The 24,516-nt window shown below is 35.1% G+C and overlaps 3 protein-coding genes and 1 long non-coding RNA gene across 4 annotated transcripts in view; 2 read left to right on the top strand and 2 right to left on the bottom strand.

Moving 5' to 3' along the window:
• The first annotated feature begins 432 nt into the window (after positions 1–432).
• Positions 433–9,091, top strand: LOC114933533 (lysosomal alpha-glucosidase). Its single transcript, XM_029306162.2, has 18 exons — positions 433–548; positions 877–1,444; positions 1,534–1,848; positions 1,922–2,079; positions 2,228–2,402; positions 2,501–2,591; positions 2,666–2,834; positions 2,939–3,008; positions 3,093–3,197; positions 3,288–3,545; positions 3,617–3,819; positions 3,914–4,021; positions 4,771–4,948; positions 5,041–5,189; positions 5,256–5,340; positions 5,425–5,695; positions 5,777–5,991; positions 6,093–9,091. Exons 2-18 carry the CDS (start codon positions 929–931, stop codon positions 6,153–6,155), a joined length of 3,129 nt encoding a protein of 1,042 aa, XP_029161995.2. The 5' UTR covers positions 433–548; positions 877–928; the 3' UTR covers positions 6,156–9,091.
• Positions 6,524–16,810, bottom strand: LOC114933538 (uncharacterized). Its single transcript, XM_029306167.2, is given in 4 exon segments — positions 6,524–11,623; positions 11,625–13,198; positions 13,398–14,385; positions 16,554–16,810. Coding segments are annotated over 2 exon segments (2,298 nt in total). The 5' UTR covers positions 11,724–13,198; positions 13,398–14,385; positions 16,554–16,810; the 3' UTR covers positions 6,524–9,424.
• Positions 16,811–19,517: 2,707 nt separating this feature from the next.
• The window catches only part of Ntan1 (N-terminal amidohydrolase 1), a 58,882-nt gene continuing 53,883 nt past the window's right edge, over positions 19,518–24,516 (top strand). Inside the window, exon 1 of the mRNA XM_029306117.2 lies at positions 19,518–20,146. The gene's annotated coding sequence lies outside the window, so the exon portion shown is untranslated. The remainder of the gene's footprint in view (positions 20,147–24,516) is intronic.
• The window catches only part of LOC114933500 (uncharacterized), a 140,615-nt gene continuing 138,721 nt past the window's right edge, over positions 22,623–24,516 (bottom strand). Inside the window, exon 3 of the long non-coding RNA XR_014925083.1 lies at positions 22,623–22,923. This is a non-coding gene — a long non-coding RNA (uncharacterized LOC114933500). The remainder of the gene's footprint in view (positions 22,924–24,516) is intronic.

The raw sequence follows: 24,516 nt of genomic DNA, 5'->3' as shown, positions 1-24,516 counted from the left end.
CTTTTTTTGATTGCTTTGAGTAATGTGATTTTCAATTCAATAATATAGTAAATGTTCACAATTTCTCTATCTATAGTTGCTTGTTAGAACTATCTGCAACATCCTCTTATTATCATACTGACAATGAGTAATAAGGGAATTTGATAAGCTATGAAAAACATCAAGAGTTGAATTATAAAATGCTGTGCGCTGCGAAGATATCGGACATTGAACTCTGATTCAGCTGACCGATGATTTATGACAGAGATGTTTCGTTTGTCAAATTCAAATTTGACGTGCGAATACATAGTACTGGTGATAATAGATTAACAACAAAACAAATTAGATTAAATATTGAATTAATAATAATAGTTTCTATTCTGCTTCATTTTTTACAAATGTATTCGAATTTTCAATAATAAGAGAAAAAAATCCAAACGAATAACATGAAATGACGCATGCGAATGATACATGATGCGCGTAAATACAGTTGCGCATTTTATTATGTGTCATGAGGAGAGACAGTCGGACGGTTCGGAACGCAGAGTTCTCTGATAATAATTATTAATGTAAGTTTTGTGTAACGCAGATATACGATGCGACAAAAATATTATTTATTGAAATAAAAAAACGCCTATTTATATAGTGCGATTTTAATAGATTACAGAGAGGTTAGGATTTAATATTTTAGAAACAATATTTTTATATTTGTATGTATTTAGAATCAAAAATAAATTTAAAAATACATCTTTTGCGTAAGACAAGAATTCATATATTGTTAAGATAATAAAATGTTTATTTTTTTTATTTTTTTAAAGTAATTTATTAATAACAATTATTTTGTGTACAAGTAGATTCTTATATAAAATGTGCTTTTAACATCTTTACTATTTTTAGCTACAACTAGGTAAAAACTGTGACGGTTTTGATATATGATATTTGATTTAAAATGATTGATGTAGCAGCAAGTGGGCACAAAACCCCTAAAAAATCAGAGAGGGATAATTCAGTGGTAAAAAATTACTCAAATAATATTGTGACAGAAATTGATAATTGTGCAATTACAATGTCAAATAAAGGATCTTACAAACCATTAACAAAAAGCCATGAAAGAGAAGATGCACACTATCTCGAGAACAATAACGAGAATAATGCAAATAGTATAAGATTAAAGCGATTAATGATAATATTATCCTTTGTGTGTGTTGTGGCTTTATTTCTGTGCCACCTTAGTTTTCCATCTTTATCTAAGATTACAAATTCAGTAATCACCACCATGAATAACTATAATGTAGAAATACGGTTTACGATTTTTATGCCTGATAATACTACCGAAAATGAAGAATCTCAGCATATATTAATGGATTCTTTTGATATACACATTGCACAACAAAAGTATGATTATAAAATAATATCTTTAAAAGAAGAAAATTCATTTGAACAAAACACTTTTAATAATGCTGAAGTAAGTAAAAGTAAAAAAAATTTTTGTTCCTATAAGAGACAATTTATTATATATTCTATTTATATATCATATTAATTTGATGTTTAAAGCAATGCACCAATGTTCCTGAATCATTACGCTTTGATTGTCATCCAGAGGATGGAGCATCGCAACTTTCCTGTACAGACAGAGGATGTTGTTGGAATCCTCTTGATAGAAAAAAAATTGCAGGACGTGTACCACTATCTATTCCTTACTGTTATTATCCTGAGGAATGGAATCTGTATAAATATATTAACCAAAGTAGTGATGGTAGCAATTTCTTAGGCTTTCTCAACCAAGAGAAAAAATCTATATACAAGAATGATGTGCCTCTTGTAAAGATTGAAGCTTCAAGCATAGACAGTTCAATTTTGCGTGTAAAGGTAATAATATATTTATAAAAGATTATATTACATTGTAATGTAATAAGAAAACAATTATGAAATACTTTTTTAGATATATGATCCCTTGAAAAGCCGATACGAGCCACCATGGCCACTTAGATCAGATCCACAACCATTTTTATTTAAAACTAGTGATACAGCATATCACTTTAAAAGTGATAATGTAAAACCTGGCTTTAAGATTGATAGAGTCAGTGATGGCACAACATTGTAAGTACATATTTGTTATATGTTCATAGAGTCATAGTTTTAAAGTTTTAGTAAATTTGCATAGATCAAGTTACACAGTTTTAATGATAAATAAAATATGAATATATTATTTAGTAGTATTATGTTATAATATATATTCTATATGTAGATTTAATTCTATTGGGATTGGAGGTTTCATATTTGCTGATCAGTTCCTGCAAATAACCACTTTGCTGCCAACGAGCAATATTTATGGTGTTGGCGAACACAGATCAAGCTTAAAATTAAATACTAATTGGCAGTCATTTACTTTATTTAACAAAGATCAACCACCGACAGAAAACGTATGTTGCTTAATTTAAATTTACATACAAATGAGTTGATACAGTATATTGCAAATATTCTATACTATAATATTTCTTTTATTTGTTTCTTTAATTAGGCAAATTTATATGGATCTCATCCATTTTATATTGTTGTTGAGGATTCTGGAATGGCTCATGGAGTTTTATTTTTAAACAGTAATGCTATGGGTATGTTTTTTTTTTTTATAGTATATTATATGTTTTATTATTTTAAAATAGTTTAAATATTTTATATCTTTTAGAGGTGATATTGCAGCCTACACCGGCATTAACATTTAGGACAATTGGTGGTATTTTTGATATCTACTTTTTCTTGGGACCAACCCCAGCCGATGTGGTGAAACAATATTCAGAAATTGTAGGCAAACCATTCATGCCACCTTATTGGTCCCTTGGTTTCCATTTATGCAGGTACTATATCACTTAAATTTATTTAATATATATTAAATATATTTAGTATATATTTAATATATATTTAATATATGATAAATAACCAAATTCTGTGTATTCATCAGATTTGGATATGAAACCTTGGACAAAACTAGAGCAGTATGGAATAGAACGAGAACAGCCGGAATTCCATTTGTAATGTTTGCTACTTTATAAAACACATTTTAAGATATGTAAGAAAATTATAAATTATAAATATTGTGTTTATTATATTTATAGGATACCCAATGGAATGATTTGGATTATATGGACAAAAACAATGACTTTACATATAATAAAGAGAAGTTCAAAGATTTGCCCAAGTTTATAGACGAAATTCACTCGGTATAATATATTAATGTACAATATTCACAAAAGATTATGACACAATCCGCAAAAATCGCAAATATATCACAGCAATTTTTCTTATTTCAGGTAGGAATGCATTACATTCCTTTAATAGATGCTGGCATATCTGCTGCCGAAGAAAGTGGTTCTTATCTACCTTATGACGAAGGAATGAAACAAGATATATTCGTAAAAGACGGTATAACACATAAACCTTTCATTGGCAAAGTCTGGAATTTGGTCTCCACAGTATGGCCTGATTTTACAAATCCTAAAACGATAGAGTACTATGCAAATATGATGGGCAATATGCATGACAGTTTTGCGTACGATGGCGCATGGATCGTAAGTTTTGACTGAATTAAAATTTTTTTTAAATTACACGATTACTCAAATTATTTTAATTATATATTAAGGATATGAACGAACCATCAAACTTCTACAATGGTCATAAGAACGGCTGTACGTATAACAATCTGGATTATCCCGAATATGTACCCAATGTTGTCGGTAATTTACTCGCTACGAAGACTCTGTGCATGAATGCAAAACATTATTTGGGTTCTCATTATAATCTTCACAATACCTATGGAACTAGTCAAGCGATTGCAACAAATTAGTAAATAGAAATATAATTTACATAATATATAATTTATATAATCTTCCAAATTTTACAGAGAGTCTAAAAATATATCATTTTAAACTATGTGCAGTGCCCTGAGGAAGATCAGACAGAAAAGACCATTTATAATTTCGCGTTCAACATGGGTAGGACACGGTCATTACGCGGGCCATTGGACAGGCGATGTTTATTCATCATGGTAATTGCAAAATCAGGATATATACTTTCGGGAAAAATCTTTAAAATCTAATATTCTCAGGAAACTTTGTTTAATCTTAAAAAATCAAGGAATTCTCATATGATTTAGATTCAAGGAATTTTTTTAAAAACTTGTTAATTTTATTTTTCTTTTATTAGCACTTAAGAAATGTTTATCTAATACACATCTTGGCAATATTTAAGTTTTTATTAAAATTTTATGTGATTTTTTACAATCTATTTTTAGTATTGTTAAGATCTTGTACAAATTATAGAGTGATAGCAGAAAAGACCCATTTTATAGGGTCGAATTTTGGGACCTCAAATTTTAAACTTTTTTTATGCCAAATAGTACTTTATGATGAGACATTAATCCCAGGGAAATTTCAAGATGAGCATAGGTATGGTTCTTTAGATATGAAGAAGCGAAAGTGATAATTTCTCATAAAACTGACTAAAAATCATCACTTTCTCCCTTGTATCTCCAGAACCGTGCCTATGCTAATCTTGAAATTTTACTGGGATTAATGTTTTCATCTAATAGTACTATTTGCCATGAAAAAAAAGTTTGAAATTCGAGGTCCCAAAAAATGGGCGAAATTTGCCATCACTCTTTTATAAAAAATTGTTGAAATTTTTTATTTTTTTATTTTTATCAGGGAATTTTTTTACAAAATTTGAGTAGACACTTTGACAATGCATTTAGTTATATTATTATACTTTTTTATTTACTAATTAAAAAACTTTTAGGCATGATTTAAGGATGAGCATTCCGGCTATTTTATCACTCAACTTCTATCAAATCCCAATGGTAGGCGCTGACATTTGTGGTTTTGATGGAAATACAACTGCAGCATTGTGCAATCGCTGGATGCAACTTGGTGCTTTCTATCCATTTTCTCGAAATCATAATTCCGACAGTACAATTGTAAGGAAATGCCAAAATATGAATTAATAATAGAGTTCTAGAAATATTTCATTATAATATAATGTATAAATATGTTTATATATTATATACAGGAGCAGGATCCAGTTGCTATGGGCGATTTAGTTGTACAATCGTCAAAGAATGCTCTCAGAATACGTTATCGACTTCTACCGTATTTGTATACCTTATTCTTCAGAGCACATAAGTTTGGCGAAACAGTAGCGCGTCCGTTATTTTTTGAGTATGTATCAATATTTTGTCCCATATATGTATATCCTATATTGTACTAATAATGTGCGTGATATAGGTTCATCAATGATCAACAGACTTATGACATTGATACGCAATTTCTTTGGGGAAGTGCGCTTATGATTAATCCAGTTCTTGAAGAAGTACGTTTTCCATCTCTAATTATTCATTTTATATTTACATATAAAATACATCGATATTTTATTAATATAATTTATACCTTGCAGAATAAAACGAATGTAGCTGTTTATATACCACGTGGCCTGTGGTATGATTATTATAGTCTTCATTTCTTCTTTTCTATTGGAAAACATTATACATTATCCGCACCGATCGATAAAATACCATTATTGATTCGTGGAGGTTCGATACTTCCAGCACAGAAACCGGGTGTAACGACGACAGAGAGCAGAAAGAATAATTTTGAATTGATAGTAGCATTAAGCGAAGCTGGAAATGCTACAGGAGAACTGTATTGGGATGATGGTGATAGTATAGGTAAAAGATAACTTATATATTGTACAATTAAATGGAGCCTGTTATATCTTGATATGATCTTACTTTTTTCCTAATCTACAGATTCGGTAAAAAAGAAGGAATATTTGTGGTTATCTTTCTCTGCAATGAAATCTAAGAATGAGTCATCCTGGACATTACTAAACACACAAATAAATCGTTCTTTTAATGAAGAGGTGATTCTTGCAAAAGTTCAAATTTTGGGATTACAGAAACAAGTGTCCAAAGTACTCCTAAATAAGAATGAGATAGGATTTAAATACGATACTTTTACATCTGTAAGTTTTATACTGAATATAAATGTTTAAGAATAATAGCAAAAAATATTTTAGTTAAAGAAAATATATGAATTTCAAAATATTTATAAAAATTATTTCAGAGTCTGAGTATCACTGGCTTGCAAGTGGACATGAGGCAATTATTTGTATTTAATTGGTATTAATAGCTCAATGAAAGCAGTGATAAACGATACTACTAATTTTATATAAATTTATGATCACATGTGTAAATCTCATAGTGTAATAATTAATATAACATATGTGATATATATATATATATATATATATATATATATATATATATTTGAGGTAAAAACATATTTACGTTACTAGATATTATATATAAGTGATAGATATTTTAAGATATTTTAAACATATATTTTACAATATATATATATTAAATATTATACTTTGAAGTATATATTATATTTTGAGATATATATTTCCTCATTTGATAAAGTGTGAAACTAAACACTGTTTATATAATTGTGGAATAATACGTATAAATTAATTTTTAATAAAGACGAGCGAGTAAAGAAACATGTTTATTCAAATTGTCTTCTTTCATCATACAGTATACATATATAAATGACTATTGTTTATGGCACTAAAAAAACAATAATGTACTAATTTTATCGATGTTGCAAAAAATACGAGAAAAAATCTATGATTACAATAAAAATGTAATTTTGTGGGAAAAATTATGTACAATATAAAGTCCGCAAAAAAAATGTAGATAACGTGAACCACAATTATTTTCGCGAGCATAACTTATTCGCTTTGGCACCACATAGCTTAAAGTTATCGAGGAATATAGTTGATGTGTCGAGTCAAGAAATAAGGGAAGCCACGCGTCTTCCATTGACTATTCAAGACGACTCTTTGACCTCGATCTATATTCAAAATGCATTACGACCCTTATTTGCATTTGCGCGAGCCAAAGCGTAAAAGATTTCGATCTTCCGAATAAATTTGAAAACGCAAGTCACTGCACGCTCATGTTAATACATTAAGGTGCGTCACACGCATATAAATACGCGCCGCTCGTACATATATGATGATTCTTGTTTTGCGAACGCACAATGCAAAATATATCTCGTTACATTAGCTGCTAATAATAAAATTGAAATTATATCAAACGTAACGTAACGGTAAATACACAATATATTTGGCAATGAAAAAAGTAACAAAGTCTTTGGATTCGATACCATATTGCGATCGTCTCGCGTACCGAAAACGAATTGTACAATAAATTTTCAAATTTCGGAGGACTACATTGCATAAAATAGCACCTGCACGTCGATTGCAGTATATTTTTCACTATTCTTAGTCGTACGTACGATTGAGAAATTATTCTAATGGTAGGTCGAGGAAAGGAACTCTTTGCGAACACACGAGCGACTAACATTATTCAATTCTAAGAATATAAAGTTATTTGTTTTTTATTTTATGCACTAGCAACAATCATCGTTTGTAAAAAGAACTATTTATGTATAAGATAATGAGTTTGTGTCATTGCACGTAATTATATTTTTTTCATTGATCACTTTTCCGCAATTTTTGGCATCTTTAGAATCAAAATAAGATATGTATCGTGTTCCTCTCCCCTCGCAGCCATATTAATTTATATACATGTATTTACAGAGTATATCGGAAATTATAATTAATTAAATTAGTCTGATCGAAATAAGACGATTTCCTTATGTGAAATATAAAATGAATTTTTTGTACATTATTAGCTTTCCAGCTTTTAAAGACTTAATCTTCTTGATAACAAAGTTTTGTGTGAAAGAATTTTATTCCGTATGTTTTAACTCATTTTTCCACAAAAAATCATAATTCGATGTTCGATATACCCTATATGTGTGTATATGGATATAATATATATCTTTTTCTCAATGACTAATATACTAATCTTGCAATCTTCGTTCATTATTGTCTGTTCACATTTACTTAGGACTATCTAAAGACGGCAATGGCATAACACGCCAACATGTTTGCTCATCCGTGGCTAATCAAGCCATATCGTTAATTGCGCGCGAGCGCAATGATGTAAGAATGAGATAAATAACGAATAATAGTGTCAACTACAAACGAGAACGCCACGCAGAACCGTCTTACAATTAATTTTCTAGGCGTGCCCGTGAACACATAACAAAAAATCTCATAATATAATATTCAATTTATAAATATGTGTATATATATAATAGATATATATGTGTATGTGTATTTTTATAAATATGTAAGGATAATAACGATTGTATGTGTGAAAGAACATAATTACGAATGACTCGTAATAGCCTCGTTTTTTTTTTGGTATACGGTATATAACGAACAGTCGTGTCTGCTTATAATTGCGATAAAATGTAAGTGCAAAAATGCAAGCCTCCGCCGTATTCTTTACTAATGTGCACATTTGTATGTATGTATGTTTTAACAAATATGGCAAGAGAACATCTAACTCTACATCAGTCGTGTAAAATCGCGTAAAGGAGCGCGGTGCCAGGATTTATTTTTGTCGTGTGAGAAAAACATGTGTATGTTTTCTTCGTATCTTTTTTTTTTAATTCAACAACGCGCTGCTCTTCGTTAATTTACTTTACGTTATAAATAAAATGACGAATTTATATTTTATATTTAGCTTCTAAGCAATACGGTATATTGACTGGTTTAGTATGGCAAGTATTACGACACATGGCACCACAGGAGATTATTTAACATATTTGTTAATTATTATAGATTGTATATATATATATCACACGGAAAACGGTGAAATGTTACGCATTTTCCAATTTCAAGCGGTACAAAGAAATCTAAGAAGAAAAAAACAGAGAGAGAGAGAGAGAGAGAAAATATATATACGCGCGATTTCAATCTATAATCTATTGCCTTGATTGTTTCATCCGTTGAATGATTAAAAATGATCCATCGGTCCTTTATAGTCCTTGCGTGCGAAAGAATTTATTATTAGTCTATTATTATTAAGAATGAAGATGTAAAGATCAATCAACCGTCGCAATTTTCTATTTCATTTTCTAAAAGATTTTTCTCTCCTGTTGAACTAGAAAAAATGTAAAGATTTTTAAAATCTATACATAAATCTCGTGAAAAAATGAATGTAACATTAAAATAAAAATATCGAAATATTAGAAAAAGAGATAATAATGGATATCGAACTGTAAACGCTAAAATTTTGATGTAATTTTTTCATATAACTAGAGAAAGAATGCACAGAAAAAAAGACACTTGTTGAAACATTCCATCGTTCATATAAACGCGTGCGAGATGATTTTACTGTTAATCTGATTTTTTGCTATTTTGTAAATTTCACGCCGACAGGAAGATAATAAAGTTATTGTTAGCAAGCGTGTGTGTATATATATATATATATATATATATATATATATATATATATATATGTATATATATATATTTACGTAGCCGTAAGCACTTCCAGAATATCCTCGGGCGATTTTTTCATCCTACGGAAATTCTCCCAGTGCTCCTTCGGGACCGTCCATTCCAGGAAGAGTTCCAGATTTCGGGTGAGAGCCTCGAGCTCGGACAAACCATCTCCCGTGACCGGTTCTTTACCAGCGGACACAAGAGAATCCTGGAGAACGTCGTCGATGAGACGTTTACCGAAGCCGAGCTCGTCCAATCGTTCCTGCTTGCTGATCCTCTTCAGCAACACCGCTAACAGCAGCCGCATCTTCTCCACTGTCATCAACTTATACTTCGCAGTGACCGAGTTCTTCTCGACGATCTCGGAGCCGCAGATCGGCTTGCCTGCGGTACCGCTACTGTCGTCCTCCACTTCCGTCTCCGGATGACAGGTCTTCTCGTGGCTCTCCAGGTCGCTCTTGATCCTAAAGAAACTCTTGCAACTTTTACAGCCGTACGGATCGTTCCTGCCATGTATGCACTTCATGTGCTTCTTCCAATGTGGCAGCTGAGTGAAACCAGCGTTGCACTCGGAGCACTTAAAAGGTCGTTCACCGGTGTGACGACGGGTGTGTAGTTTTAGGGCAGTCGAATGAGCGAAAGCTTGCCAACAGACGAGACAACGAAACGGTCGCTGACCGGAATGGGTCCTCTGGTGCACCGTCAGCTGGGACTTTTGGGCGAATCGCTGGCCGCACGTGGCGCAACCATGTGGACGATCACGTGCATGCGTCCTCATGTGCTGCGGTAGATGGCCCTTGAAGGTTTTGTTGCAAATTGCGCAGAGGAACGACTTGACGTCACGGTGCAAGCACTCCAGGTGCTTCTTCAGGGCGTCACGGCGCACGAAAGCGCGTCCACATAGATCGCACTTGTGATCCTTCTGGCCGTTGTGACGTTTCACGTGCAGCGATAGATTGGCCGCGCAGGTGAAGCTGTTGGAGCACAACCCACAGCGAAACGGTCTGACCTGGCTATGGGTGCGACGATGCTGCACCAGTTGACCGCCTCGCGCGAAGCTCTTATCGCACTCCGGACACTTGTACGGCTTGAAGCCGGTGTGCGTGCGCACGTGCAACTTCAGCCGTTCCTTCAGCGGAAATTCCTTGCCGCACTCGTCGCACTTGAACACCGGTCCGGCGCCGTGCACCACCTTGTAGTGATTCCGCAGACCACCGCTACCCTTAAAGCGCGCCTCGCACACGACGCAGCAATACTTCTTCTGAGGATTCTGGTCCTTCACCTGCGTAGTCTCCTCGGTCTTCTTTTTTTTCTTCTTTTTCTTCTTCATCACCTTCTTCGTCTCGACGGAGTCGCACAGAGAGCTGTCGCTGCTCTCGGCGTTTATTGAGGCGATAGTGGAGGAGTTGCTGATATTCTCCGCTATTTTGAGTTTTTCGGAATCGACGACGTTGTTGTTCTCGCGCTCCAACAGGTAATTCGCTTGAATGATAGCGTCGATCTTCAGTCTGAGCTCTTTCTCGGAATTTTCCTTCTCGACAACTTCATCGACGTTGGACGTCTCACATTTTTCACCGTTCTTAGCAAAATCTTTCTTTCGCCGAGCAGCTCCGTCGAACAGATCGCCATCCGTAGTGGAGTAATCCTTCTCGCTAAAGTCCTGTTGGATCTCGGGATCTCGGATTGTTCCTGATTCTTCCGGTTCTGAGTTTGAACACGGATCCAGGGGTTCTCGTCTGTATACGTATACTTCGTCCTTAAAACATTCTCTGTTATCCAAGTCCAAGTACAGCTGTTCGTCGACGTCTTCTTCTTCGTAATCGGGCGCGAACGCTTCGTCGCATCCGGCTGGATTCTTCCTGATCAATTTCTCGTTCGTTCCACAATCGCCGTCATCATCCTTCCTTTTACTCGATTTTGCCAACTTCCTCTTCGACGCTTTCACGGGACCATTTTTCTTGCCGCCTCGCGTTTTCTTCGCGTTCTTCCCTGTCGCCTCGTCGTTAGTCTTCTCTTCATCGGAATCTACATCTTCAGTATTGTTCTTGAGCTCGTCCGTTCGCCTTCGACGAGCTTCCGATCGTCGATGCTTGCCGCTTTGACGTTCCGACTGCTCGAAGTTGTAATCTCGCAACTCGAAGCTCTCGCAATCACCTGAAAAACTTCTGAGCGCTTTCAGAGCGTCGGTCGCGTCGCCGTCCTTGAAGATATTCTCCCTGATGCGTGACTTGCTTCACTGGCAGCAATTCGGTCAGCTGAACTTCTTCCTGCGGCTGCTCGGAACCGGCTATCTGGTTCAAGACCGTTTGCTGCTGCATGCTGATCATTGCCACAGGCAGCGCGATCGCGATGTAACGCCTCAAGAGACTTCGACGCTTGACTTTGATTATCTCAGCATACCGTATGACGTGTCAATTGCTCGCCTTTAGATAACTCGCATCAGTCATCACTTTTCTACCCTCGATCAAACTCGTAAACACGTCTTACTACCCCGAAGAACTACGCCGATAGGTAATTGAAATCGTATTTCTATATACAATAGATAAGTTGAGATCAAATTTTCTATAGAGATAAATCTCGAGAGTCCAGAAAAAAATCGCGATTGCTCGACTTCTGAATTTATTACGCTAATTAATTCACTTCCATGAAACCGCCAGGCATCGATGTCGCTTCATGTCGTGCGATCGAATCCGAGAGGAAAAAAGGCGACAGCGTTATCAGCGAAACGTTTGACGAATTCGATTGAATCCGGATATATTAATCTTCGTTACTCTAATGTGTGCCTAATAACCGCACCGTGGTATCGTCAATTCCGAACTAGTAGCGACGCGGTTGTTCTCAAAGAAAACTCGGGGATTCGTCTTTTATCGGCGCGAACGGCGGCGAGGTCAGACTGAGAAAGCGAGAGAGAGAGAGAGAGACCAAAAGGGGAGAAGAGAAGAGACCGCACATATATATATATATATATATATATATGCACGCGCACACAGGCGCGTTTGTAAAGCGCGGGTTCGCTTATCGCGCTCTTATCGTCCCGATATACCTCGCCTGCCCCGTTTCCCCTCCCCTCCGCCCGCGCCGGTTTTTCCCCGTCGGTGACGATTTCGGACGCGATGCCGAGCGGAGTCGAGCTCACCGCGAGATCGCGCCCGGGCAGGGCAGCTCCCGGAAGTGCGGGCCAGTGCGGGCGTTGGAATCACCGTGTCGTAACAGCGGGGCCCTGCCCTGGCCTGGCCTCTACCAGACGGAAGTCGTTTCCCGGGCCGGCAGCCCGTTCCTCGTCGGCGCGACGATCGACTGACGTCGGGGAACGAGAGGTTCCTCTTCCTCTTTCGACGCTGAGGACGCCGCTGCTCTCTTGGAGCGCGATTGCGCTCGCGCCTTTTTCCACGCAAGCGCAATCCTCGGTCGATATCAGCCCGATGTGCACCCCTCCCGACGGGGGCTCTTCTCCCTCTCGTCTTTCCTTCTCTCGTTCTCTCTCTCTTTCTCTTGCCCTCGTGTGTCCGCTGAAACTCCTCTCGACCCCGTCGCTCTTTCTGCGTTCTTCCAGACGGATCCTCGGCCTCCCTCCGCGCGATTGTCAGCGCAACCCTTCCTTTCTTATGTCTATGACCTCTCACCTTTTTCACCCTGGCATTCGCCTACTCGTCGCAGCATTTATCGCCTGCTTCACTTCGAAGTTAATTCGTTCTCGGGGATTCCTCGATAAAGTCCGCACATTGGAAATGTGTGCTCCGCGCGACTTCCCCGTCTTCAGCATTCATTGATTTTAAAGTATAAGCGGCGCGTTCGAGTCTCCCTACGGAATACGCTTATTTAGAAACTGTTGTGGTTTTGGTATACAATTTATTGACAACTTAAATTCTCCATTCCTCCGATCGATCATCAATTTTTCCAATAATTAAACGTTATCTTAACTGTTAGTTACACCGCAATTGTACGAGATTCGTTTAACATCAGGTATCAAAAGATTTAGAAGATAACGAAAATTTATTTACCTCGAGCCTTTCAGGATTTTATCTTTGACTGATCGGCTTGTTGTTTTCAGTCTCTGGAGTGATAGAAGGGTCCATAGAAATCAACAATGCGTTGGTCCTCTCGCTGCATCCACTCGTGCGGAGATAAAGATGAGCCGTCCTTCTGAGCGAAAGGGAATCCTTTCGCTAAAATACGTTGCTTCCTGCGATCGCTGAATTGGAAACGCTGACTCGACCAACACCGCATCGATGTTACCGGGGAACTCGATCAACCCGTCGCAATTTTCGAGTCGTCGTCCCGCGTCGAATCGATATCCGGCCCGATATGCGTTTCGCAATTATGTTGATCGCCTTTTTTCAAGATGTTTTCTCAGCTAATCTGCTTACGCGCTTCCTTTTCATTTATCCCACTTAAGCGTAATCTCTCTAGTACTTCGATAACACGATACCTCGAGCGATGAAATCTTGCGGTCCTTAATTATCTTATCTAATTAACTCAATATTGATAAAAAAAAAAAAAAAACGATGACTTTACTCAGGTTTTGATCTCCCCAATGATTGTTTGCTTTTTTCTATCTCGTTACTTGATTGCAGGCGATGGAGCAGATACAGGAACTTATAGTATAAGATCGATTTTTCTTTGGTATGATATCACCAGCGCGACGCCTCTCGAGAGGAGGATGACCGTCGAGATTCCTCTGTGTGTGAATCAGCTCGGTTATCTTGGTTCTATATTTACACGCTTTGGTTTCGTTACTCGTATATTATGTCGATCCTTATCTCCGAATAATCGAAGATTTTCTTGTGCTCGCCGAGTTATATATCTCTTCTTTCTTTTCCCTATCTCTTTGACTAGACGTTGACGAAGAGTGAAGTATGGGTGTTAGCGTGTTAATTCCATTTCGAGAGAAAACCGACATGAATTTGTGCACATGTTAATATGTTTTAGCCACTGCGTATCCCGATGAAATCCTGAATTAGCAAAAAAACCGGAGAAACCCGCCACCATCTGAAAGAAATTAGAAACACGGAGGCAATTCTTTACTAGTTCCAATTAGATATGTTAAATTATACGTCCTATTAATTATAAGTAGTGTTGCTTATGTTTACAGATGTTAGATAAATACAGAAAAATTTGTTACGATAAAAAATAAGGCACTTTAACAGTTACGACAATTAAAATAGAATTAAAATAAATGAATAAAAGTAAATAAATTAAGTAATTAGTTTAATAATACATAGTTTAATATATAAATTTATCTATTTACAATATTATTGTCAAAAATATAATGAAGTGATGATTTTTAATTAGATTTCTTTTGTTATGAGATTCTCACTAATATCGAAAGCATTTTTTATTTCAACTTTGATGAGTATGGCAATATATATATATATATATATTTATATCAGTATTTTTAGTATTTTAGTAGGGATGAAAATACAAATAGCAAATTAAACTTTAATACATTATTATATCAAATAATAATATAATATAATACTATATTTGATATAATATAATACTATATCATATTAAATACCATGTGATTAGTTTTTTTAAATTTTGATGTGAAATACATCAGTAAAATATAAATCGAAAATAAAATATTTAAGTATTTTCGAATATAGAAAATATAATTAAGTGAAGTAAAAATAAAACAAGCAAGGGCAATGTCTCTTATATTGATATATAGGATGTTCAATTAGTAGCAATAAAGTTACAATTAATTAACATATTATTTTATCAATTTATCGATTTTGTTAATCGACTCGATTTTGATATAAAAATCAGCAATCATAATATTTAATATTATATGGAATAAATTTCAGAAAAAAAAAATTAAAATAAATTCTTCTCAAAGCTTCAGTCAGTGAGAAATCTTCGAGTTTATCAAATTTTTAATATTTTTAAAGCAGAAATGATCGAAAGCTTTTACATTGTGAAAAAGATAAAGCATGCGAACCCTATTGAAAGGATCATTAATACTTTATACAGTTGACGATGGGACACCTTGTATACGCGGAGGCATTGATCGCGGAGGGCATTTACATCGCGCGATTGAAAGCTCGCACCACCTTTATACGTGACCCGATCTGCTAACCGCGCCGATCAATTTTTGTCACCATCGTTGACGACGTGTGCGAGGCGCTTGTGAGAGAAAAGTGGAGCAACCTGAGGAGTGCGGCATGGCTAACGATGAGAGAAATATAAAGCGCGCCTCGCTCTAGGGTGATGCTTCGTTAACAAAATTGCATCGCACTTGGCACACGCAACTCGAGAAGATATTAAGATCTTTCGCTAACGCGTTTTACAGAAAAATTTTTACATTTATGTTTAATACATTCAATTTATATTACTCCAAATGTCTGACGTTTAATTCAACATTTAGCATTAATAAAATTAGATATTTATCTATAAAAATTTATAGTAAATAGATAAATGTCTAATATATATTATACATTTATATCAAATATACAATATTTATATTATATATTATAGATATTTAAAAAAATATCTAATATATTATACATTTATATATTAATTATATACTATATTTATATTATATATTTTATATATATTAATAAATATCTAATATATATTATATATTATGTATTATATATTCTAGATAAATTTTTAATATATTAAATATTATATAATCATTTGAGATATAATAAGAAAGACAATAAAGTATATATAGTACTTGGCTCGAAAATCTAAAGTCTATAAAAGCTTGCCCAAAAACTAATTGCAAATTATTCTAATTTTCATCTCATTACCACAACAAACTTGTTTTTCAAAATTATTCTCCGCACACGATTTCAAATATATTTCCTCGAGTAACTTTCCTCGCAGCTCGCCGGAGCTCGCATTCAATAATATCTTCTCTCTCGCGTACATAGATTAGGCTCGCAGCTTACGATACACGCATACACGCACACAAACACACACGCGCGCGCGTTGCTCCCATTTCTCGTCGACGCGTTCTATGTGACACGGATCTGTGCGCATTGAACTTACCGAAAGGCATCGGGGATCGCGAGATTTCGTCGGCGCGGCGTGGCGCCGAAGCGCGCGATGTAGTTAGTTACCCGCGGCCGCCGCCGACAGGTGCGACGCGCACACGTGACGTATATACATATATATTCGGCAGGGCGGCAAAGAACGGCCGTCTTACTCACCGTAGAGTCCGACTCGAGCGGGCGGGCGGCCGTCTCCACCCGGGGAAGAGGTTGCCGATAGCGAAGCGTGTCTCCGACCCTACCCTCCGGTCGCCATCTTCGATGGCGCTTCAAGCTCCGTCGAGCTGAAGCTGAGCCGCTGAACCGCGCCGTCCCGGCGGAGAGCTCGAGCCTCGAGGGGGGTGAAGTCGCGACGACGACGACGACGTCGACGACGATGTTATAGTACGACGACGTGACGTCCGATGGCGCGAGCAGCTTCGATGACAAGCAACCCTAAAATTTTAGATCTTTTGTATTTATTGTATTAAAATATTTAATTATTATTATTATTGTTTTATTATAATAAAATTATTTTCTTTTGTATTTATAATTTTTTCTTACGCAACCATAAAAATGTACATATCGATCTTTTTTAATTTATTCTTTTTCCCATTTTCGATAATTGGAACGCTTAGAAATCGAATCTCGAGTCTTCAAAGAACGGGAGTTACGTGTCGCTGAGATACAGAAAATAGAGTATAATTATGCGTTATTTTTGAAATTAATATATATACTTTCACGAGAATTTTTCAATTTTCCATAGATCGATTAAATTACTTGAAAAACACACTTACACGGTTCTCTTTTATATTATTTTGGATGAAAACACAGGCTTTGTCTTCTGTCAATTTAATTTTTGTTGAAAATGTTATAATTTATAATTCTTTTTATGAACACACACCGAACGAAGTGCACAGGAAAATACGAAGGTGTAATAAAGCTATAGATGCGCGCAGTGCGGCGATTTAGAGAACTACGTATTCGGTCGATATAACAAGTATCTGCCATATCATTGGTAGATAAAGTAGATTCCTGTCAGCCGCGAGCAAACAAGACTGATTTTATTTATGCGAGAAATCGCGAAGTATAATATATTTTTTTTTACGACGAGTCACGCGTTCAAAACTTGGTATAATTTTCTTCTCTCGGATGACATCACGTCGTTCTCAATAGAAAGAGTCTACATCGCGATAAAATAAGCATAAACGAGCGAAATAAACAAGAGACACCGTTATAAACGTGATCGTGTTAGCGACGCGATTCTCAATGACTCACTTTGTCGGGCTTAAATAGCTGCCTCAGTTTTTATTGTGTATATGTGTGTGCGAACTATATCTCTCTCATGATCAACCTTAATGATGTCATTTTGTCTCTACGCGAAATTACCGGTTCGCATTGTGAATGCGAGCATCAACAAGTTCGAAGATAGAAATAAAAAGTAAGTTATTTGCGATAATAGATTTCTTGATGTATTTGTCGTTCTGGGTTTTTAAATTATATTTTATTACATATTTTGCTCCAATCAGTGAAATAGAATCAGTAAAAAATTAAGCATTTGTTATCCCTTTGAATGAACACTACAGGTTTGTTCTTTATTGCTGCACTGATGAACTAGTGTACACCGGTGCAGTAAGTTAGAGTGAAACAAAATATATTTATCTCACTTTAACTTATTGTATTAACTCATCAATGCAGCAATAAAGATAACAAATCCAAAAATTTATTTGCACATTTAATATAAAGAAAAATGAAAATAAAACAAATAAACAAAAAAGTTAAATTTTTAAAAATTAAGAAAGGACAAAAATTAAAAAACAAACAAAAGTCATTACGGTTCCTGAGAAAAATTCTGCGGACGCTCATAGAAGAATCAAATCTAAATCGTTTTATTCGTACTCGAATTTGGCGGCAAACTACCGCTCGATGCACATATATTTATCGTCGTTCGCGGCAACTTCAAGTGAATCGTGTCGCAATATGAACGACCGCCGTTCGTGATTACAGTACGAGAGATTTGAACGCCAAAAAACCGCGCTCCCGCTCCTTCGCGCTCGGAGAGATCGTCGAGTCACTCGTCGCGTGCGTTTAGTGACTTCAACGCTTAGTATTTTCATTACTCCATCAAATTGCGGTCGTCCGTTTCTGGGTCGCGTTTATCCGAATGTATAAGATGCTGAGTGTCGGGTTATCGAGTGTTAGATATCGGACGCTGCATGAATAATATAAGTAAGTATTGCATGCGGGAGAAAAGGAAAAATTGTCTAGAGAGATTTATATATAGCTTTACATAATTACAAAGAATTAATTTTGTATTTTGTCCAATAATTTTTTCTAGAATTAAATAAAATAATTGACATAATAAGAGAGATGAGAGAGAGAGAGAGAGAAAAAAATAGAAAACGATCGATATTTAACAAAACATATTTTTATTCCTTGTAAAGAAATAAACTCGATCGCATTTTTATAATAATGTGAGGTTAGACAATAAAAGAAAGACAACTTTCAGATAAAGATAAATATTTATCGCTGACAGCGGTACCAACATGATTTATGCAACTCGCAAATTCGAGTAAGTTTCTCAAGATGGTAATACTGTGTACCGTTAGTCTGGAATTTCGGGACTTGTAGTTACGTGGTGATATATGTGCGGACGCGTATATTTATATATAATTTACGTTTTTCCGTATAATATATACTAGACTCCTCGCTACAGAACTATTTCGCGCGTGTCGTAAAAAGTTTTCGAGTTAAGTGCAACAGCTCAGTTCGTGAGAATTTTAATATATACAAATTAGAAATTTTTTATACGCGAGTACGCAGATAAAAAAATGTGGCGGAATAAATTCATTTATTCATAATTAATATATATATGACATATGTCAAATTGTGTGAATTAGCGTTTAAATTAGAAATTTTTCTCTCCTTGCTACGCGTACGCGATATGATAATCGTAATATCGACGTTGAATATATATTTATACATATACACTCTCTGACAACGAGTGATAGTGTAAATAGTGTAAATACGGCGCACAATAGTGTAGTATCGCCGATAATAGGGCGCGCGAGAGCGCGGACGTCGGCGGCGCGGCCGACGAGCCGAGCGCGGCCGAGGACGGCCGAGTTCGCGCGAGCGCGAGCTCCTGAGCGGAGTGAACATTTGAACATAGACGCGCTCGACAGTACGCGGACAGTGTGGTGAGCGAGCGTTAGTGTCTCGTCGGGGATTCACGGGTTTCGTTGACTCTCTTTCGCCCTCGAGCTGTCAAGCCGGAGCGGCCTACTCTCACGGCTGTGAAAGCGGTGCTTCGCGAGTGAACGCCCCTGTAAGCACTCGAATATATAACCTAACCTCTTCGCGTATCTTATTTGTCTTGTTCTCTTTCGAGCCTGTCTCTCATTCTTTTTCTCTCCTTCTTGCGCGTTTGCCGACATAACCTTTCTCTTTCTCGTATATTGTCTCTCTATATCTCTGCCGCGCTTTCGGTCCGCGTGCACGTACGTCTCTTTCTCTCGACACGACACGCTCGATAATAGTCCACGCGACGTAGACGACGTCTGTGACGTTCGTCGCGACACTGACGTTTTTGCTTTCAATCGCCCGCGTCGCGTGTGCGCCACCAGTTGCGTGTTGCATAATCACCGTTTTACGACAACCCGTCTCGTGGGTGCATCGGCCCTGCTCCCCTCTTCTTCTCTTTGATCGCCATCCAAAGAGTTTGGTGCTACCCGGTCCTTGGAATCTGACGTTTCGAGTGCACGACTTCAAGGGTGAGTCTCTTGCTTGTTTTGTTTTGCTCTTTATTTTTCTCGTCGACACGCGCGCATGTCGCATTCAGTGTCAATTTTGTGTATATGGTCGTTTGTTCTTTTATATTCTGGAAAAATATATGGAAAATGGATATGCGTAGTTTGTGTCTGTTATTGATATTATTTCTGTATACGCATAGAAGTGAAAATGTTCGCTTGTTTACAAGCAGGTAAAGTGTTAAGTAAATAACAGACGAAATGAATACGAAATGAATTTATATGAATGTGTAATTAATTTAAAAAAGTAAGTAATTTATATGAATGTGTAAGTTGACACGATTTTAAACAATGAAACTTTGATCATAAAATAATATCACCTGTCATTTTTGAATCTTTTTTATAAAGATTTTATATTTTTTAAAAATAGATACATATTTATAAACGTATATATGTATCTATTTTTTATTTTACACATTATATGTTATATGTGTTCTTTCTAAAAGATAAAATAGGTATGCGATCGGTATAAAGTATAAAAGATATATGAACAAAACAAGAACTTGCTTATTTAAATCGAATCATTGAAAATGATTTAATATGCATGCATACATATTAATTATTGTAATTTTATAGTGAGACGCTTTTTTTTAATTATGTGATAACGCGTTTTCGCGGCATTTAAGAGACTATGAATAATACACAGGCTCGTTAGCACATTTAAAAACATGCAGCAGTAATCAATAATGTCGAAATTGAGTTAGTGTTGGAAAAGTAATGACATGGTTTATGGGAAGAAAGAACTGCTATTATTACAAACCGTGTTTTTATTGACGAGGAGTCACTTATGGATTTGATTTCGCAGAAAGTATAATGAGTGAATGTCTCTGAAACGGATTTAAGATATCAGAACATTCGTTTTATATTTCTGCAAGAAAAAAATGACAAAAAAATTTTAATCGAGTCAGTCTATATTAAAAATTAATTATATATATTTTATAAATTAAACTTCGGCTCGTATACAATTAAAATATGTGATATAATAAAAGGCCAACTTAACGAGCTTATATGCTATTAATTGAAAAATTTATTTATTAATTTACGTCATACTATACAAAAGTTAAGATAAACGTTTCGACTGTACGACAGTCTTTTTCAATATCCTAATAATATGTTAAAAAATTAATTTAGTCATATCGACCTTATTATAAATACAACAATTATGAGATTATATGACGAACGCAGTACAAAATTCATGTTTGTTGGCATGAGTTACATAATATAACAGCATCTGACGCTCTAACTCATGCCAACAAACATGAATTTTGTACTGCGTTCGTCATATAATCTCATAATTGTTGTATTTATAATAAGGTCGATATGACTAAATTAATTTTTTAACATATTATTAGGATATTGAAAAAGACTGTCGTACAGTCAAAACGTTTATCTTAACTTTTGTATAGTATGACGTAAATTAATAAATAAATTTTTCAATTAATAGCATATAAGCTCGTTAAGTTGGCCTTTTATTATATCACATATTAAAAATTAATTACTAAATAAATTAATTACTATTTTTTTTTTAAATATAGAAAACGTGAAATAATTAGCATAAATCTATTTTTGATTTAGATTTCTCAGTCTTTTCATTGATTAAATCTAGAAGATAAATAATCATTTTTTTAAATATCTTTATAAAATTTATAAAAGTTAAATTATAAAATCTATATATACATTTTTATAATCTAACAATTATATATTTAACTTATATATTTAAAATGCTGAAGAAAAATACTTAAGAACTTGTACATTTTTATTTCTTGAAATTGAAATATATTAGTATATGTATTTAATGATCTTTAGCTCATATATAGAAATTTAGAGAGGAAAATATATCTAGCCTTAATTCACAAGAATTGCACGTTGAATTTATGACACAAACATCATTTGAAACTCTGATCGTCGCGAAATTAATTCATCGATGCGATTTAAAATTCAAAATTATATTTTATGATGCATTATGCAGTTGTGCAAAGACGATCGAATTGAGAAAAATATGTCGCGCCATCTCGATCGCACTTCATTGCGCAAAGGTCGCGTTTCCGATATTTTACTTGCGAAATGCTCTTCCCATAATCATAAAACATGCGTATGCTCAGCTCAAGATGAAGCAAGAAAGTCGCAACGCGTACAAATAATGAAATCAATAATTAGAAACAAACTACATCATTATATCGCCAATTTACAAGATTCGCATAAATAATCAAAGTTTCCAAATATAGGCAACACGTATAAGAGTATGAGAGTGAGCGTACGGGATTTTTTTGTAGCAGTAATAATCGGAAATTTTAATAGAAATAAAACATGAAATAATTAGAATAAATCTGTATTTTTGACAAATTTCTCAGTCTTTTCACTGATCAAATCTAAAAGATAAATAATCATTTTTTAAAATATCTTTATAAAATTTATAAAAGTTAAATTGTAAAAGCTATATAAAATTGCTACTTAACTTTTTATATGTGCTGCATTTCTCTTAGTTCATATGTGCCACTTTTGATATTCGCGGCAATTTTGCAAATATATAATTTTCGTCATCTCTTTTATTATACATGCGTTCGGAGAACTTTCCGAAGATAGTGTACGTGTCGACGTGCACAATAGTGAACATAGCCAGTCGCCGTGTCGTGACTGCAGTGGCACTTGCATATGCAGTACGTTCGTCGACATGAAATTATCCAGTGGCCATCCTTTCGCTCCGTCCCTTCGTCCTTTTTTCTTCCCTTCCTCTCCGGAACCTTAAGAAGGCAACAAAAGGAAAACTCTTCATTACCCTCGTCCGGTCTTCTTACAAATCTTCCTTGCGTCGTGGAATTCTAATTTTTTTTATTACTTTCAATGTCATCGAAAATTAAATTGAATTTTATATGATACTGATGTGAATCTTTTTATGTTTCAAATCTCATTATTTAAGAGATAATTTATATCTCGAAAAATATATGTGAGATATAAGAGAGAAAGAGAGAGAGAGAAATATAAGAGAGTTCTATTTTATATTTCTATCAAATTTATATGATAAAATCATATAAAATTGTTAATATTAAATATGCAAAGTAGAACTTTTATTTTCTCTTTATATACATATATAAAAAAATTCAATTTTAATTCTCAAATTGAAACGATTTAAATATTATCGAATTCACAAACTCGTTCTCATTCGTGAAATCGTCTTCTGAAAATCTAAAAAAAAAAAAAAAATGAAAAAAGATAAGTATCCTAATCGCAATAATCAGCGACGATTTGTTGCCCTGTTGGAAACCGGAAGGAAGGGCATCGGACAGCGGAGCACAAGTATTTAACCTTGCCGCGACTTTCGAACTTCTGATCGAACGGGGTTCAAGGGAAAGGGTTATTAAAAGGCTTTTCCTCCTCCCCTGCCTCCCGAGTAGTCATTAAAGGCGGAATCGAATTGACCTACTGCATGTCGGTTCGTAGTATACGTACATGCCTGCATCTCTATGGCAGCATCTCATGCTGCGAACGAATTTATTATAATCATTCGGCCGGAATATCGCAAACGCGTGCGTGATGATTCAACCCTGTCGAGGTGGTTTTTTTTCGCTATGCGAAATTTATGAACAGATATATGCTTGATCAACTATGCTTCTCTTATATATAAGAAAGCGCATCTTGATTAGAGGATTCGTATATAATATTTTGTAAGATATTTTAATTTATTAAATTGACGTTATGTATCTGACAATTACATGACAGTTACGAATCTCATATTGTTGAAAAAAGAGAGAAATTATATTAATTTTCTCATTCTATAAATTATTCAATAAATCAAATTTATATATAAAACTTTTCATTATAAGAATTGAAAAAAGAAACATAATATAGTTTATTTTCGAAAATTTTATTATACAAAAAGTAAATTAATTAATAGTTACATAACTATAAAATATTCTTAAAAAATTTTTTAAAGTATCAAATCAGTCTTATTTAAGACAGAAGATAGTATCGGTTAAATAGTTTTTAAAATCGAAAAAAAATTGGTATGCTGCTTTAATTTGCTTAATTTTTTGATCAATAACTACACCCTTATCCCATAGATGCACGTATGGCTAGTACTAAGGTAAAATCATCGGACGAACGAATGATGGGTAAAGAGAGGGTAGGGCCTGGAAAGGCTGCCGTATGGAATGATAAACATAGCTTTTGCGTGTACTTAAAACGCATGTGCGTGCATATCTGGCTGTGTGCGAAGAAGGTGGATGGTAGGTAGAAACGATAGAGCGCGAGAAAACCGAAGGGAAAAAGGTAGAAACGAAAGGGCGGCATGCATGATGGGATAAGTGCACGTCTCTGACAAAACGCCGGGGTCCGTT

Source organism: Nylanderia fulva, unplaced genomic scaffold (genome assembly GCF_048542155.1).
Source record: "Nylanderia fulva isolate GAGA-0341 unplaced genomic scaffold, ASM4854215v1 Scaffold3, whole genome shotgun sequence".
Lineage (NCBI taxonomy): Eukaryota > Metazoa > Arthropoda > Insecta > Hymenoptera > Formicidae > Nylanderia > Nylanderia fulva.
The sequence above is the reverse complement of the archived record's forward strand: the minus strand, read 5'-3'. Positions and strand labels throughout refer to the sequence as shown.

Excerpts from the sequence above, each read along its gene's own strand:
- LOC114933533 (XM_029306162.2), top strand. The coding sequence starts at position 929 with ATGATTGATGTAGCAGCAAGTGGGCACAAAACCCCTAAAAAATCAGAG. Across the intron at positions 2,835-2,938 it reads CTTGGTTTCCATTTATGCAG|ATTTGGATATGAAACCTTGG; the intron begins GTACTATATCAC and ends TGTATTCATCAG. Across the intron at positions 4,949-5,040 it reads ATAATTCCGACAGTACAATT|GAGCAGGATCCAGTTGCTAT; the intron begins GTAAGGAAATGC and ends TATTATATACAG.